This window comes from Podarcis muralis, chromosome 2 (genome assembly GCF_964188315.1).
Source record: "Podarcis muralis chromosome 2, rPodMur119.hap1.1, whole genome shotgun sequence".
Lineage (NCBI taxonomy): Eukaryota > Metazoa > Chordata > Lepidosauria > Squamata > Lacertidae > Podarcis > Podarcis muralis.
This window is the reverse complement of record NC_135656.1, coordinates 38818407-38831757: the sequence shown is the minus strand read 5'-3', so window position 1 is coordinate 38831757 and position 13351 is coordinate 38818407. Positions and strand designations below refer to the sequence as shown.

Below are 13351 nucleotides of genomic sequence, written 5' to 3'. Positions count from 1 at the left end.
AATGCATGCATTAATGAAATAAAAACACCTCCTTTTAAAAGGATGGATTTTAGGGCTCACTTTTCTGGCGTTACAAGGTGTCTTTTCCTAACTTCGTGAATAGTGACACTAAGGTGGGTGAGGGAAGCTATGTCATTAGCCACTACAATTTTGCCTGCGTTGCTCTAAAATCTGTTTTGTTTTCTTGAGAAATCAGCAGGGGAGGAATGATTTACATGGCCCCTGTGGTTTAATTCTTGCCCTGCACTGTGAGAGGGAAACCACTACCTGTTGTTGTTTAGTCGTGTCCGACTCTTTGTGACCCCATGGACCAGAGCACGCCAGGCACTCCTGTCTTCCACTGCCTCCCGCAGTTTGGTCAAACTCATGACTGTAGCTTCGAGAACACTGTCCAACCATCTCGTCCTCTGTCGTCCCCTTCTCCTTGTGCCCTCCATCTTTCCCAACATCAGGGTCTTTCCCAGGGAGTCTTCTCTTCTCATGAGGTGGCCAAAGTATTGGAGCCTCAGCTTCAGGATCTGCCCTTCCAGTGAGCACTCAGGGCTGATTTCCTTAAGAATGGATAGGCTTGATCTTATTGCAGTCTATGGGGCTCACAAGAGTCTCCTCCAGCAATAGCATCAATTCTTCGGTGATCAGCCTTCTTTATGGTCCAGCTTTCACTTCCATACATCACTACTGGGAAAACCATAGCTTTAACTATACGGACCTTTGTTGGCAAGGTGATGATTTTCATTAAAGTTGCATATCTCTCCTTAGTGATGGGGATGTGATAGTTAACGTTGTGCAAATTATCCTGCTACTCATAGATGGGGTGTCCTTCCCCCCACTCTGAACATTTCGCCTAAACTGGATCCGCTTATTTTTCATCTGATGTTGCCAAGCAGAACTAACGCAGCAGCACCAGCAGGCAGGTAGTAGAGTTAAACCAAAATGCTCCTCCTCCTAGGTAAGAACTGATGCTAGTGTCCCTGATTCAAATCTTATAATAGACATAATTTCACAGCATGGCATTAGGCAAGTCGCAATTTCTCAGCCTCTGCAGTATGGGGGATAATGCATACCTGCTGTCCAGGATTCATTTGCCATAGTGTATGTGAAGCACTTTGAATACTTGGAGCATTATATAAGGTTAATTAGCATCAATTGCAAGAGTGGAATGGGTGTTGAGAAGTGGGAAGAAACGTTGTTTCCGGGAGCCTGCAGAAATTCATGGAAACAGCCTCTCCCACTCTCACCCACTCCCACACCACACTGATGTCCAAAAACTGCCAATTTCTATTCATTCTTATGTATAACACATGGAATATTGTTCATCACCTTGGTTTGGTTTAATGGAAATTTTTAATCATTTGTCTATAAAACGTTGAAAAACTTTCCCAACCTGTTTATATCACCTATGAAACGTGATTAATAGTATACTAAGACACAGATGGTTATCGAATATTGGTAGAATGCCTTGGAGATGAGCATAGATCAATTCAGAGAACGCGCAAGAAGAAGGCCCTTTTTTAATTACTGCTTAAAACTTCAGTTGCATTGAGAGTTACCCTTTGCATTTCATGTCAGGAATTTTTAAACTCCCCTTTAAAAAATGCTTCACAGCAGCTAAATGACTTGCCAACTGGAAATGCCTTTCTTCTGTTTCCCCTCCGTTCTCACTTTGCATGAAGCAGACCTTGTTTTGCTTCGCATCCAGTTTGAGATGAAAACCTCACCCCGCCTCTCTTTACCAGCAAGAAGAAGTGACTTGTGGTTTCTAAAGGTTGGAAGAGTCCCCTCTTTGCAGGCCTGATGGCAGAGGAAATGGTTTCTAAACTGGTTAAAACTTGCTGAGAGAAGTTGAACTTTTGTTGCTCTATGGTGATATAATGCAGGCTAAGGATAAATCCGAGGATTCAGACCGAGATGTATTTCTGGGCCCCTTGAACTTTCGTTTCTGCACAGGCCACATATGAAAGAGGAGATGAAAAACAAACCCACCGCACGGCTGTGTATTTAATTTCCCCCAAATACATGAGCCCTTCCTCCTCCCCAGCCTCTGCTGACACTCCTGAAAGAGATGAAGGGGGAGATGCAGCACACAGTGAGCCCCGCAGACAAAGGACAGCAGGGAGTGTTTGGAGGGAGAGGGGCAAAAGAGGGAAAAATGCCACAGGCAGGCAGCCTTATTTAATGAGTAGCAGGAAGCCAGAGTAGCCCTGCGATGTTGCGGCACAAAAGCTGCAACCATTATAAGCTGCATTTAAATGTCAACATCTTATCTAGGAGATAGCATTGCAAACCAGGACTTTGCTGCATTGGGCAAGCAACGGTACAGTTGCTTTGCAATGTTCCATTTTGGACACCACAGTTCAAGAAACATGCTGGCACCCTGGAGAGGATTCTGAAAAAGTTGGGACATACTAATGAAAGGGAATGAGTACTAAAATTGCTGCAAATAGAAGAGACGCAAGTTCTCTGGTAGTAAAATAAAGTCAGAAGGTAGAGGCAAGAGAGGAATTGGACATAAGTGTTCATTTGATGAGAAGCAGCATAGCTTGTATATGATAGATGAAGATAAAGAGGACTTAGGTTTTTAAAATATTTTTGGCAGATGTGGTGGTGTGAGTTGTTAGTTTCAGTTTTAAAACATTCCCCAGATTCAGTGTGGTGTTTGCTTTCTCTACCCTCCTTTTGTTTGATCCCTGCTTATGGCCCACTGAGCCATGTATCATAAAGCTTAACCTTGTAGTATCCTTGGTTGCTGAATGATCTGACCCAGAGCTTTCCAAACTGTGTGTCGTGACACGTGGGCTGGGAAGGGGTTAGTTGAACCTCCAGTTTGCTAGTAAAATTGAATTACTGTGTCGTGAAATGATGCATGTCTAAAAAGTATGTAACAGACATGAAAAGTTTGCAAAGCTCTGATCTGACCTTTAATCAGGTGCCTTAAGTTCGTATGGTTTTGGTGTACCCAGACACTCACATGACCCAAATCAGTCCTGGATTTGGTCACATCTATCGTCTGTATTTTTAACTGCAATGTGCCAAACGTGGAAGGCAGTAGCAAGTGATTGATGACTGATTTGTTGTTGTTGTTGTCGTCATCTGGGTTATGCACTCACATGTGACTGCCACATTTATATTTTACTACCAGTAGGTTAAAAAGCATACACAGCATGGCCAGCCCATTTCTGGATTTATCAAGTTCTTCCAACCACAGTAAAAACTATACAGTGGTGCCCCGCAAGACGAACGCCTCGCAAGATGGAAAACCCGCTAGACGAAAGGTTTTTCCGTCGCGGAGGCGCTTCGCAAAACGAATTTCCCTATGGGGTTGCTTCGCAAGACGAAAAAATCTTGCGAGTCCCCGCGGGTTTTTTTTGCTTTCCCCCCACTTTTCCTAAGGTGCTAAGCCGCTTATCAGCTGTTCCGCTGATAAGCCGCTTAACAGCTGATCGCGAAAAGCCGCTAGACCGCTGTAGCGCTAATCCGCTAAGCTGTCAATGGGCTTGCTTCGCAAGACGAAAAAACCGCTAGACGAAGAGAATCGCGGAACGGATTCTTTTCGTCTTGCGAGGCACCACTGTACTACTTAATTACATAGAAATCAGTGATAACTCCTTAGGAGGTGCCTGGGGAAGAGGGTCTAGTGAAGCCTGGATAGCCAGCCTTGTGCATCCTGAACATCTCTAGCACTTCCAGCGTTGTTAGCCATATAGTCTTAGCAGGGTCCTGGTCCAGATGCAGAGGAGTCTGTACCAAGTGCATTTCCTTCCAAACCTTCCATTGCAGGTTAGATCTCATGGAATGCTTTGCATCTCGATCCATTAGCTATGCAGCCCCAAGCCCAGGGATGAGATCCATGCAACCCTGCTGATTGTCATGAACCCAGCTGATCCTGCTCACCAAATGCTGGCATAAGCAATGGCTCCTCAAGGGCAAAGGCAGAAGTCTTTCCGAGTCCTGCTACAAAGTCATCTTTTGAATAGGAGATGGCAGGGATTTATACCTAAGGCTGTGTGTGTGCAGAGCATGTGCTCTGCCATTGCTTCCCTCCCTTGCTAATGGGCGGGGGAGCAGGGGGACATAATTTTTAATATCTATAAATCGTAATTTCCAAGTGCCAGTTATACTGTTTTTCTTCCTGCCACCACCCTTCCTTTCTGCATAATTTCCACCAAGTTTCCTTTTAAATATTATAGGCTAGATTTTGTTTTGTCACATACTTTGCAGTATGAAAGTAGCTGAATCCCCCCCCCCCCCCCGGCCAGTTTTTATTCAGCATCTCCTCCCTCCCCCTCCCCCCATCTGCTTTGGGCCTCAGAAATTACGGTAGAAGCTTAAAAGCACAGAATGACTAGACACTCACTCACTCCATTTATCTTGCCAGTTCAGAAGTGGAAGCTATGCCAGATTACTGTCATGTAGTAACAAGGGTGTGAACTACGAAAAGGTCACAGGAGTGTGTTGATCTATAAATAGTTAATGCAGCACTGGCTGAGACTAATGGAATTGTTAGGTTTTATTAATGGTTTAGTATGAGTCTATAACTGGGCCCCTAAACTCCAGGGCGAATTGCACCCCTATAGATTGCAGAGCTGCACCACAGGAGTGGTGGGGTGCAATTTTATGGGCATTCGCCCAGGTATGTGGAGTGTCTCCATGACAGCACAGAATGTGCAGTATTCGGACTTAGGGGGCTTGCAATTGACTCTTAGTCAATCATGACAGGGAGGAAAAGTGGCGGATGGTAAAAGGAGAATTTGACAGCTTAACTGGCAGGCAGGGCCTGTTTAGGGGTTTTTGAAGCAGGATAAAGCAGTTCAGTTTCCTCACATGGGAGGAAGGTACCCAGAAAAGTGCTTGAGGTGTTTTATGGGCAGAGTAAAAGTGGATAGCCATACTAGGAAGAAATAGATTTAATAGAAGCAGTTCTGTGTGGGGAATTGTAAGTAAAGTTATTGTGTAAACCCGAAACAGCGTTTCTTACTGAAAATAAGTATTGTGCCTTTAATAGTGAAACCATCAAGCTTCATCCCTTGTTGAGTTTGTTGATAAAAATACAGCTTGTGTTTCCATTCTGCCCCAGTTTTGGTTTGCACCTAGTTCAGTGAGTAAGTTGTCGCAGGAACCCCAATATCAAGAGTCCTTGCTATGGAATTACATGCTACCACATGTAGAGAATCCCTGAATTGTCAGTTCTTATAGACAGGGAGCGACCAAGGCTTTAAAAGGTCAACAGACTTGGTCATGTTGCCACACTCTCATCTTCACTGAGTTTCACTTCACAAGGCTATCTGGCTTTGTGTCACCAAACTGGCAGGCCTCACTAAGTTGTAAGGTCTTTGTGAATAAGCTATTTAGCAATGGAGAATCTCATGAAGACTCTGTCTTTGAAGGAACCTGGCTGTCCTGGCAAAATTATCCAGAAGCAAGTATCTGCATTTTGGGCTGAGAGAAATAGGGTTTTTCCACCCCCAGGAATGAATGGTCTGTCAGAGATTATGTGTTAAGATGTGGGAAACAGGCTCTCGTTTAGCTTTGGATGGCTGTAAGGCCTGGGCTGTTTGCTTTGGAAACAGTTTAAACCTATGGGTGGAACTTCTGCAATTGCCAGCTGTGCGGCGCACCTTCCATCCTGAAAGCAGCTCCTGGCTAGCTTGTTTTGGCATTCTCTTTAAAGTCTTCCTTGGTAGGAAGAATTACCCAGTGCACACCCTACTGGGTATTCAGTAAAAAAAATATTCAGCACGTGAAGGCAAAGGGTTTCAGATGGATCAAGCAGAGAATGTTGCTCTCCATGTTTCATTGTGCATGTCTTTAAAATCTATCCACTTACGAAGCAGAATATTTTTTTGCTGTTGCCCTTAATCCAGTTTGACTCTGCACTACTTTTGTGTTTGGTCAAATTCAAAGTGAGAAGTGCACAATCACCACCCAACTTTTCCAGTTCTTTGTTCACGCAGTTGAAGCTTAATAATAGGGCAGATTTTTGAGGTTGCACAATGTCTTGAATTCTGTGATTCAAAAGGTTTTTAGGTTGAAGATATTGTATGCAGCTCTGTAAGGATTGTGTTAAGAGAGAAGGCTCACCGTCGCATGCCATGGTTTAATACGGGAACACGCTTTGTTAAGTGGTGGATATTGCTTTAGGATCTTCAAGTAGCAACTAGAATCCAGCTTTGTATATGCTTCCATGCAGGTATGTTCTCCTGACGTCTGTGGAATTTGCATGCACTTTGGGACTATCGAATTAAGGCAAAGCTTCATGTTAGTGTCCTACTTTTCAAAAGTGTTACATTACCCTTTATTCATACTCAGAAGCAGTAGCTCCTTTGTTGTTACTAATCTTAATGATGGAGTATTATTTAAGGCTAATCCCACTGGAAACATAAATTACAAGCACCCTGAAATTAAAGGCTCAAGAGAAATGCTGAAGTTGCGAATGATGTCATCTGCTTTTCTTGCCAATCACAAGGTTGGGTGGAGGGTATCATCACATCAGACTGTGCAGGTTGGCAAATAGGCACAAAGTTCCTCTTCGTACAGTAGGTAGGATTTGGAGGAATCACCAGTAGCCAGAGTTAATAGTCCAGTTGCTTGGTGAAAGCAGCTCTTAATAAAGAACCCATTCATTATGCAAAATCCACCAAATCAGCAATATGTTGAGCTGTCATCAGAATGTTATGTGTTTAAGTCGCTTGAAAAGTAGCATCTGTGGGTCAAAAATTTAGTGTTGCTATTGGGTCGTGTGTCCCCCCCCCCCCCCGTAGGTCTAGGTCCTCATCTGCAAGACAGTAGTTCCGGTAATAGCAATATTTGTGCTAGGGAGAAAGATTTTCCTTCACCTTAACCCATCTCGGTCCATTTTTAACCTCTACCCTTCGCTATCCTACTTTGCTTTTATGCACTCTGTTCAAATCACTATCACCATGAAAGCTGGTGTTGCTCACTTCCTGGTCAAATTAAGGACCTTGCATTCTCCTTGTCCTACCTATTACCTAGTATTGAATCCATCGTCGTTGTTTGGGTATACCAGAACATCAGGTGCTGGGACATTTGCTCTTACCTGTTCTGCAACAGATAGAATCCCACCCCCCACCCCCAAGTCATTCACGGGAAGGGATAGTGCCTGATCAGAACTGTGCTACAGCACATTCTAAGGTTTATGCTGATACTGTTCAAGCACAAGGAATCTGCCTTTACAAAGCATCAAAGCAGTGTAAGTCTTCCCTCCCCCTACATTACTCCATAAAGGACATGGGGGGTAGGTCACAGAATATGTAGAATTCTATATGTCCAGGGGGTGGGGGACAGCAATGTCATTAGCATGTGCAAGTGTCAAGACTCCCCAGATGTTGTTGGACTACAACTCCCATCATCCCTACCTAGCAAGGCCAGAGCTCAAGGATGATGGGAGTTGTAGTCCAACAACATCTGGGGACCCACAGGTTGAGAACTGCTGGTCAAGAGGGATGGGAGACCTGATGAGCTCTGATAAGCCAGTATTTATATGATCCATTGTACTGCCCCTGGCTATGGTCTGTGGTCATTTCTTATCTGGAATAATGAAACCTCTATTAATAGATAGTAATGGTTATAACGTGGATCAAATTTATTTCAGACTTGCATCCTCCACCCAAATATCCTGGACTGACAATAAACTCCCTTCAGGCTTACCAGTAAGATATGCAGGTATCCCCCATACAATGGGAAATGCTCAAGTTTAAGTCCTTAAATTATTGGACTTTACAGTGTGATTGTAGTCGAAATGTTCCTACAAGCTCAGCATGTTAGGAAGAGAATCCTACACACCCGTATTGGAATCAGTTCAACTGACAATGACTGTTGCTGTGACTAAACATTAATATTGTATGCTTGGATCACGGAAATGATGTGGTTTCATGCTAGAGGATTTACATAGTTTCGGGGCAGGAAAAGAAGCGAGGGTTGAGAAGGAAGAGAGAGCAAACTATTATCGGTATCTCTTAGTACAACCTTTAACTTGCCCGCATCAACCCAGAGTGACTTACAACCAACCAAACAGACCAAAAGAAAACCAACCATATACACTCCTGTAAAGAAGGATCTTTGAAATCTAAGTATGTCAGACAGATTCAACTAATTGATCTTTTGTTTTGACAGGATTTGACAGGTGGACAGTTTGAGGAAAACTTGAAGCTGTTGAATCTGAAGGAAGCTGTGGATTATTATCATTTTAACTGAAGAATGTGGTGCACTGGAAGGCTTTATGTTGCTAGACAAACCAGAGGAGATGCTAGCCTGTTTCTGCCCCCACCTCCAAAGGAATTCCTCAAAACAGGTATTAGTAAATTAAAAGGTGAAATACTACTTGTATTTCCTTAAAAAAAGGGGGGGGGGGACAGCTGATGGTGGAATGACAGCAAAGCTTAGTATACAATCTAAACTCTGCTGTGAATGCTGCTCTCGATCGGAAGGTGTACAGAAGGAGTTTCCCACAGAGTTGCTAGCATTTCAAGGATGTCACTCCTTTGCACTATTCACACATTGTAAAGGAATAGCAGGATGAGATCCTGCTGATCCATTACAACCTGCACATTGGGGGAAATGAGACAAGTCACAACTTTGATGATTCCCCACCCTACCCCAGCTAACACATTGAAATGTCTAACATTGTAGGGGACACACAACCAATTGTTCTTGCATTGGTTTTTAGAAGGGTGCATTTACAGTTGACCTATGTATCAAGAAGTGGTGAGGGCCTGTGTAATTCCAGCATGGGCAGGAACAGCTGGAGGCTCCTCTAAGGTAAAGCCTTGCTATGCTGTGTGATGCATGTGGTTTATATGCAGGCTTAAAGAGGCTACACATTATCCTCAGGCTAGGTAAAAGTCGAACGTGAGAATTAGAATATAATTTTACATAAATGTGATTGGAAATGGTCTCCATTATATTTTTCCCCCTATTGTGAGATTAACTAGTCATTTAGGGCACTCCTGTTCCATAGTAGTGAAGTCCATTGTGATAACAAGAACTACTTCTACATAACCTTGCTGGTTGTTCCTCTGTATCAGAGGGAGGGGCTCACATTGGTTCTCCAGTCTAGACAAATTTATTTTGCACCATTTTTGCATAGCCAAAAATGGGAGGGGAGGGGAAAAATAACATTTCCAAAAACATTCTTTGGATGCTGCTCACAGCAGCTTATTGCCCCTGTAGCTCCAGGTAGGATATTTAAAAAACATCCCCAGGCTTTTCAGACGCAGTTTTAAACCTTCAGACTGTTTCTGGGCTGCTTTTCTGGTATTTAGCTTTGTTTTTTTGTAAAGTGCCCTAGGAATATAACTGAAGGGTGCTATATTATTATTTGTAATATATAATAAACTAAATTAAAACAGTCAGTATCTGAACACTGCCAGAGAATGTTAGTGTATGGCAGGCTGAGAGTTTTCATATCAAATTGGTGGTGGGACAGGAGAGTCAGCTGTACTTCCTGTTTATAGAGGTAACATTTTTCCAGTTGAAATCACACAATGAATTTAGGTTATGATCCCATTGTTTTGGTGCCCTTCACACATGCCAAGAACATCAATAGTCCCTTTCCTGAACATCATTGTGCCACTCTGCTCTGCTAACATACCAAGTGTACAAACAAACCTTTTTGCTTGGTGTGTGTGTTTCTCTTCTTCCCTATACAGCAAAGCTGCTAGCTGCCCTTCTATGCACAGCAACTGGAGTTGTGCATTAGTTCTTCTTACAAAAACAGTGGTACATAATTTCATTTGACAGGATAAAGTCCCTTAGTGCATACAAATTGCCTTTACTGCATTAAATATTCACTGTAAACCAAGCCAACAGCTGAAGAAGATGGACTATACAGGAAACGCTGGTAGGATGATCTTTCCAATAGATGTTTAATCCAGTTTGGGGAAAGAAACACAAAACATCAGCATACATACTGAACATGAAATACAAGAGAATATCATGTGGCCAAACTGCCATCTTGTGGTTAGAGATTAAGGAGTGACTAGAAATATCGACTTTTGTTTTGTTAACATACATTTGAGTTTAAAACCCCTTCTGCACACAGCTTCTGAAAAGACGCTTCCACAATCCTGACTTTTCAAGTTGCTGTGACAGTAGCTCCTTCTGCTGTTGTATCTACTGCTCTGAAGAACTTGTTTTCCTAATATTGACTGTTTTCAATTATGTGCTCTGCAGAAAAGAAGGAAGAGCCGTGAGTTACTAACAGCTTATTTTGAAACAAAATAGATTATTCAGTTCCACAGATGTGGTGTCAAACAGTTAGCTTAGGCATCTTAAATCTATGCATAACAAATTGAGTTTCCTTATGGAAGGGATGATGCTACTGTACTGTGTATACATCAGTACTGATTAGGGCTGGGTGGTACCTGGTTTTTAACATCATGATATATCAGCAACTAAATACCACAATTTACTGATATATTACAATGTCTGAAATGTATCTCGGCTGCTTCTTCCTTCCCACCTTAGGGGAGGAAGAAGGAGCAGAGATACATCACCCAGCGCCACACTCCTCTGGCTTGTGTGAGCAAGAACATTGGGAAGGGGCTTGATAAGGTACAGTGGTGCCTCGCAAAACGAAAGAGTTTTCCGTTTTTGAGTCGTTCCGCAAGACGAATTTCCCTATGGGCTTGCTTCGCAAGAAGAAAGCCCATAGGGAAATCTCCGGGGACCTCTTTTAAATGCTGGCGGTGGGGAGCAAAGCCTTTCGCCCCCCTCCGGCCTTCAGAAGAGGTCCAGGAAGGCCGTCGGGAGCCGAAAGGCTTTGCTCCCCACCGCCAGCATTTTAAAAGCGGTCCGGGATAGCAGGGAATTGCGCTGCGCTTTCCCGCTATCCCGGACCGCTTTTAAAATGCTGGCCGTCGGGAGCAAAGACTTTCCCCCACCGCCGGCCTTCAGAAGAGGTCCTGGACCTCTTCTGAAGGCCGGCGGGGGGGGCAAAAGTCTTTGCTCCCCCCCCCCCCGCCTGCCTTCCCGGGACAGCGGAGATTTCTCCGCTGTCAGCAAGACAGCAAGACACTCCTGGCTTCAGCAGAGAGGGAGAGCTGCGCAGCACCCCTTCAGCGAAGCGGGAGGAGAAATGGAAGGGGCTCTGTTTCTCCTGCCACTTCGCTGAAGGGCCCTGAGCAGAGGGGAAGATTTTTTTTTTTTTTTTGTTCTCCCCCTCTAAAACAAGGTGCGTCCTATAGAGCGAAAAAGACGGTAAGTGAGCAGCTTCCCGTACCCCTCAGTTGATCAAGCCCCCCCCCCACTCCAGCTCACATGAGGCAGAGGTGGGGGGCTTCCTTAAACTGTTCCACTGGTGGTAGGCAGCCTCCCACCCACCCCTCAGCGGAGTAGTTTAAGGAAGCCCGCTTCCAGCTCACCTGAGGTGGCGGCAGGTGCACAATCTACACATGGCTGGACTTTTTGAGCTGCAGGTACATTGTGGCTCCCCAGCCACTGCCAGCACAGTGCACGCAGGGAGACGGGAGTGAGGTGTGCTCTATGTAGAGCCATGATGTATTGGCAGCTCAAAAATTGTGAAGCCGGTATCGTGATCTAGAAGCCATATCAGTTCCAGACGATTCCTTGATTTATCGCCCAGCTCCAATACCAATCATATTATTACAAATTATCTATTACCCCTGTTCAGAGCAACACATGTAAGCTCCAGTTGCTGATATCCAATACATTGTGGAGTGCAGCTGGGGCACTACGTAAGTTGCACATGTAGCGACTTTTGTATACCAAGATATGCCATTTTATTAAACTACTAGGTATTTAAAATATTCATTTGACCACTTCTCTTTATATTAAAGAGAGGGGTCTTTCATGGCTACAAGTTTATTTAATGAATTCAACTGTAAGCTTGCCCCCCACCCCACTAAAAAAGGTGAATCAAGGTCAAGAGAGTTGGCAAAAGATACACACATGAAATGTTCTTTCCTTATTTTATAAGGCATTCTGTGGTTCTCTTTGTGAAATGTGAGCTCTGAAAGCTGGATAGCACTTGCATATTTTTCATACACTCCCTCTGAAAAATAGGGTAGTAGGGGAATCAACCTTGTGTGAAAATTCCTCCAGCTTGTGGAGAGAGAAGCCTTCAGCTACAGCACAAAGAGATGCAGATGTGGCTGTCAGTCTTAGATCAGAGAGCCATGGGACCATTTTCAAATCTTTTGATACCGAGGAAATGCAAAACAGCTTTCAGGACTCAGCATTTTTTTCTCCTAGTTAAATCTTAACTTGAATATTTCTTTGTAATTGCTATTCCATCGTCACTTGGGAGGCAAACACAAACACACACAACCAGCAAATAGAATCATACTTAAACTATCACCACCAGTCATTCCTCAGAGAACAAACCCCAGCTCTGGCTTAGAGCAACAACTCGTCACTGCATGCCTCCATTGATGCTGCTGCTGCTGCACAACCACTTTGCCCTCCACCAAACCAGGAACACTAATGTATTGTTGTATTCCTATTGCATATTGTAGGACATTTCTGTCCCATTTGCCATTTAACAGGTGTCACTGTAACTGCCTGGACATTACTTCTTCCTGAAAGCAGTATAAACCTCAGCACAAAGAAACCTGGAATTAAGTGCATATTGGGGACAGGTTACGTACCTTACATTAATGTAAACAACTGCAGCGAGCACTGCAGGTTGGATACAGCTATATTCAACCAGTACTCAAAACTACTTTACGAAGAGCAGATGGGCACACACACAGGTCGCACTTTTCAAATCTCAAGTGTGAGAAGCAACTCTGAACGGGATACCACTTTATGGAATGTCAATATTTTCCTATTTTAGTTTAAAACCTCAAATTAGCATCGCTGAGGTTTGGTACTAAAAGAAACAACAGAGAATATGGCGTATTGTTTTCTCTGTCGCGGTTATCATAAAATTGTAGAGTTGAAGGGACCCCAAGGGCCACCCTGCAGAGCAGGAATCACTGACAGATAGCTATCCAACCTGTTTGAAAACCTCCAGGGAAGGAAAGTCCACCACTGCTGTCAAACAACTCAAATATATGAATGGTTGTCAAATGAATGTTGGTCATTGATTGTTCATTTTCTGCTGTTTTCTTTTGGCTGCAAATATGTATATATATACACTTGTTCATGGAAAATTTAAATAAATATTTTTTTTAATGGCTCAGTTCATACAATAACATTAAGCCAAGCTCACATGGCTTAGTTTTGCGTCGCCCAGTAGCAGGACGAGGGGTGGGCATGAAGGAGCCATGAGTTCTACTACAAATACCTGAGCTGCACATATCCATGTTTTGACTTACTAAAATCTCACTGGTGTTTCTGCAATTATTTTGGAACAAATAATCACCTAGCCTCC

The 13351-nt window shown here is 43.6% G+C and overlaps 2 protein-coding genes across 12 annotated transcripts in view; one reads left to right on the top strand and one right to left on the bottom strand.

Annotated features, from left to right (window-relative positions):
- QTGAL (queuosine-tRNA galactosyltransferase) overlaps positions 1 to 9786 on the top strand; it is a 182298-nt gene extending 172512 nt beyond the window's left edge. For 5 of the 6 annotated variants that reach the window (XM_077924299.1, XM_077924298.1, XM_077924296.1 and 2 more), the window contains one exon: positions 8131 to 9712. In XM_077924299.1, coding sequence (XP_077780425.1) covers positions 8131 to 8211 — 81 coding nt within the window. In that variant the 3' untranslated portion in view covers positions 8212 to 9712. Of the gene's footprint in view, positions 1 to 8130 lie in introns of all 6 variants that reach the window. The other variant, XR_013391844.1, reaches the window with a different exon arrangement.
- Positions 9787 to 9857: 71 nt separating this feature from the next.
- TBCD (tubulin folding cofactor D) overlaps positions 9858 to 13351 on the bottom strand; it is a 125450-nt gene continuing 121956 nt past the window's right edge. For all 6 annotated transcript variants that reach the window (XM_077924294.1, XM_077924292.1, XM_077924291.1 and 3 more), the window contains one exon: positions 9858 to 10182. In XM_077924294.1, the coding sequence (XP_077780420.1) occupies positions 10174 to 10182 (9 nt within the window). In that variant the 3' untranslated portion in view covers positions 9858 to 10173. The remainder of the gene's footprint in view (positions 10183 to 13351) is intronic.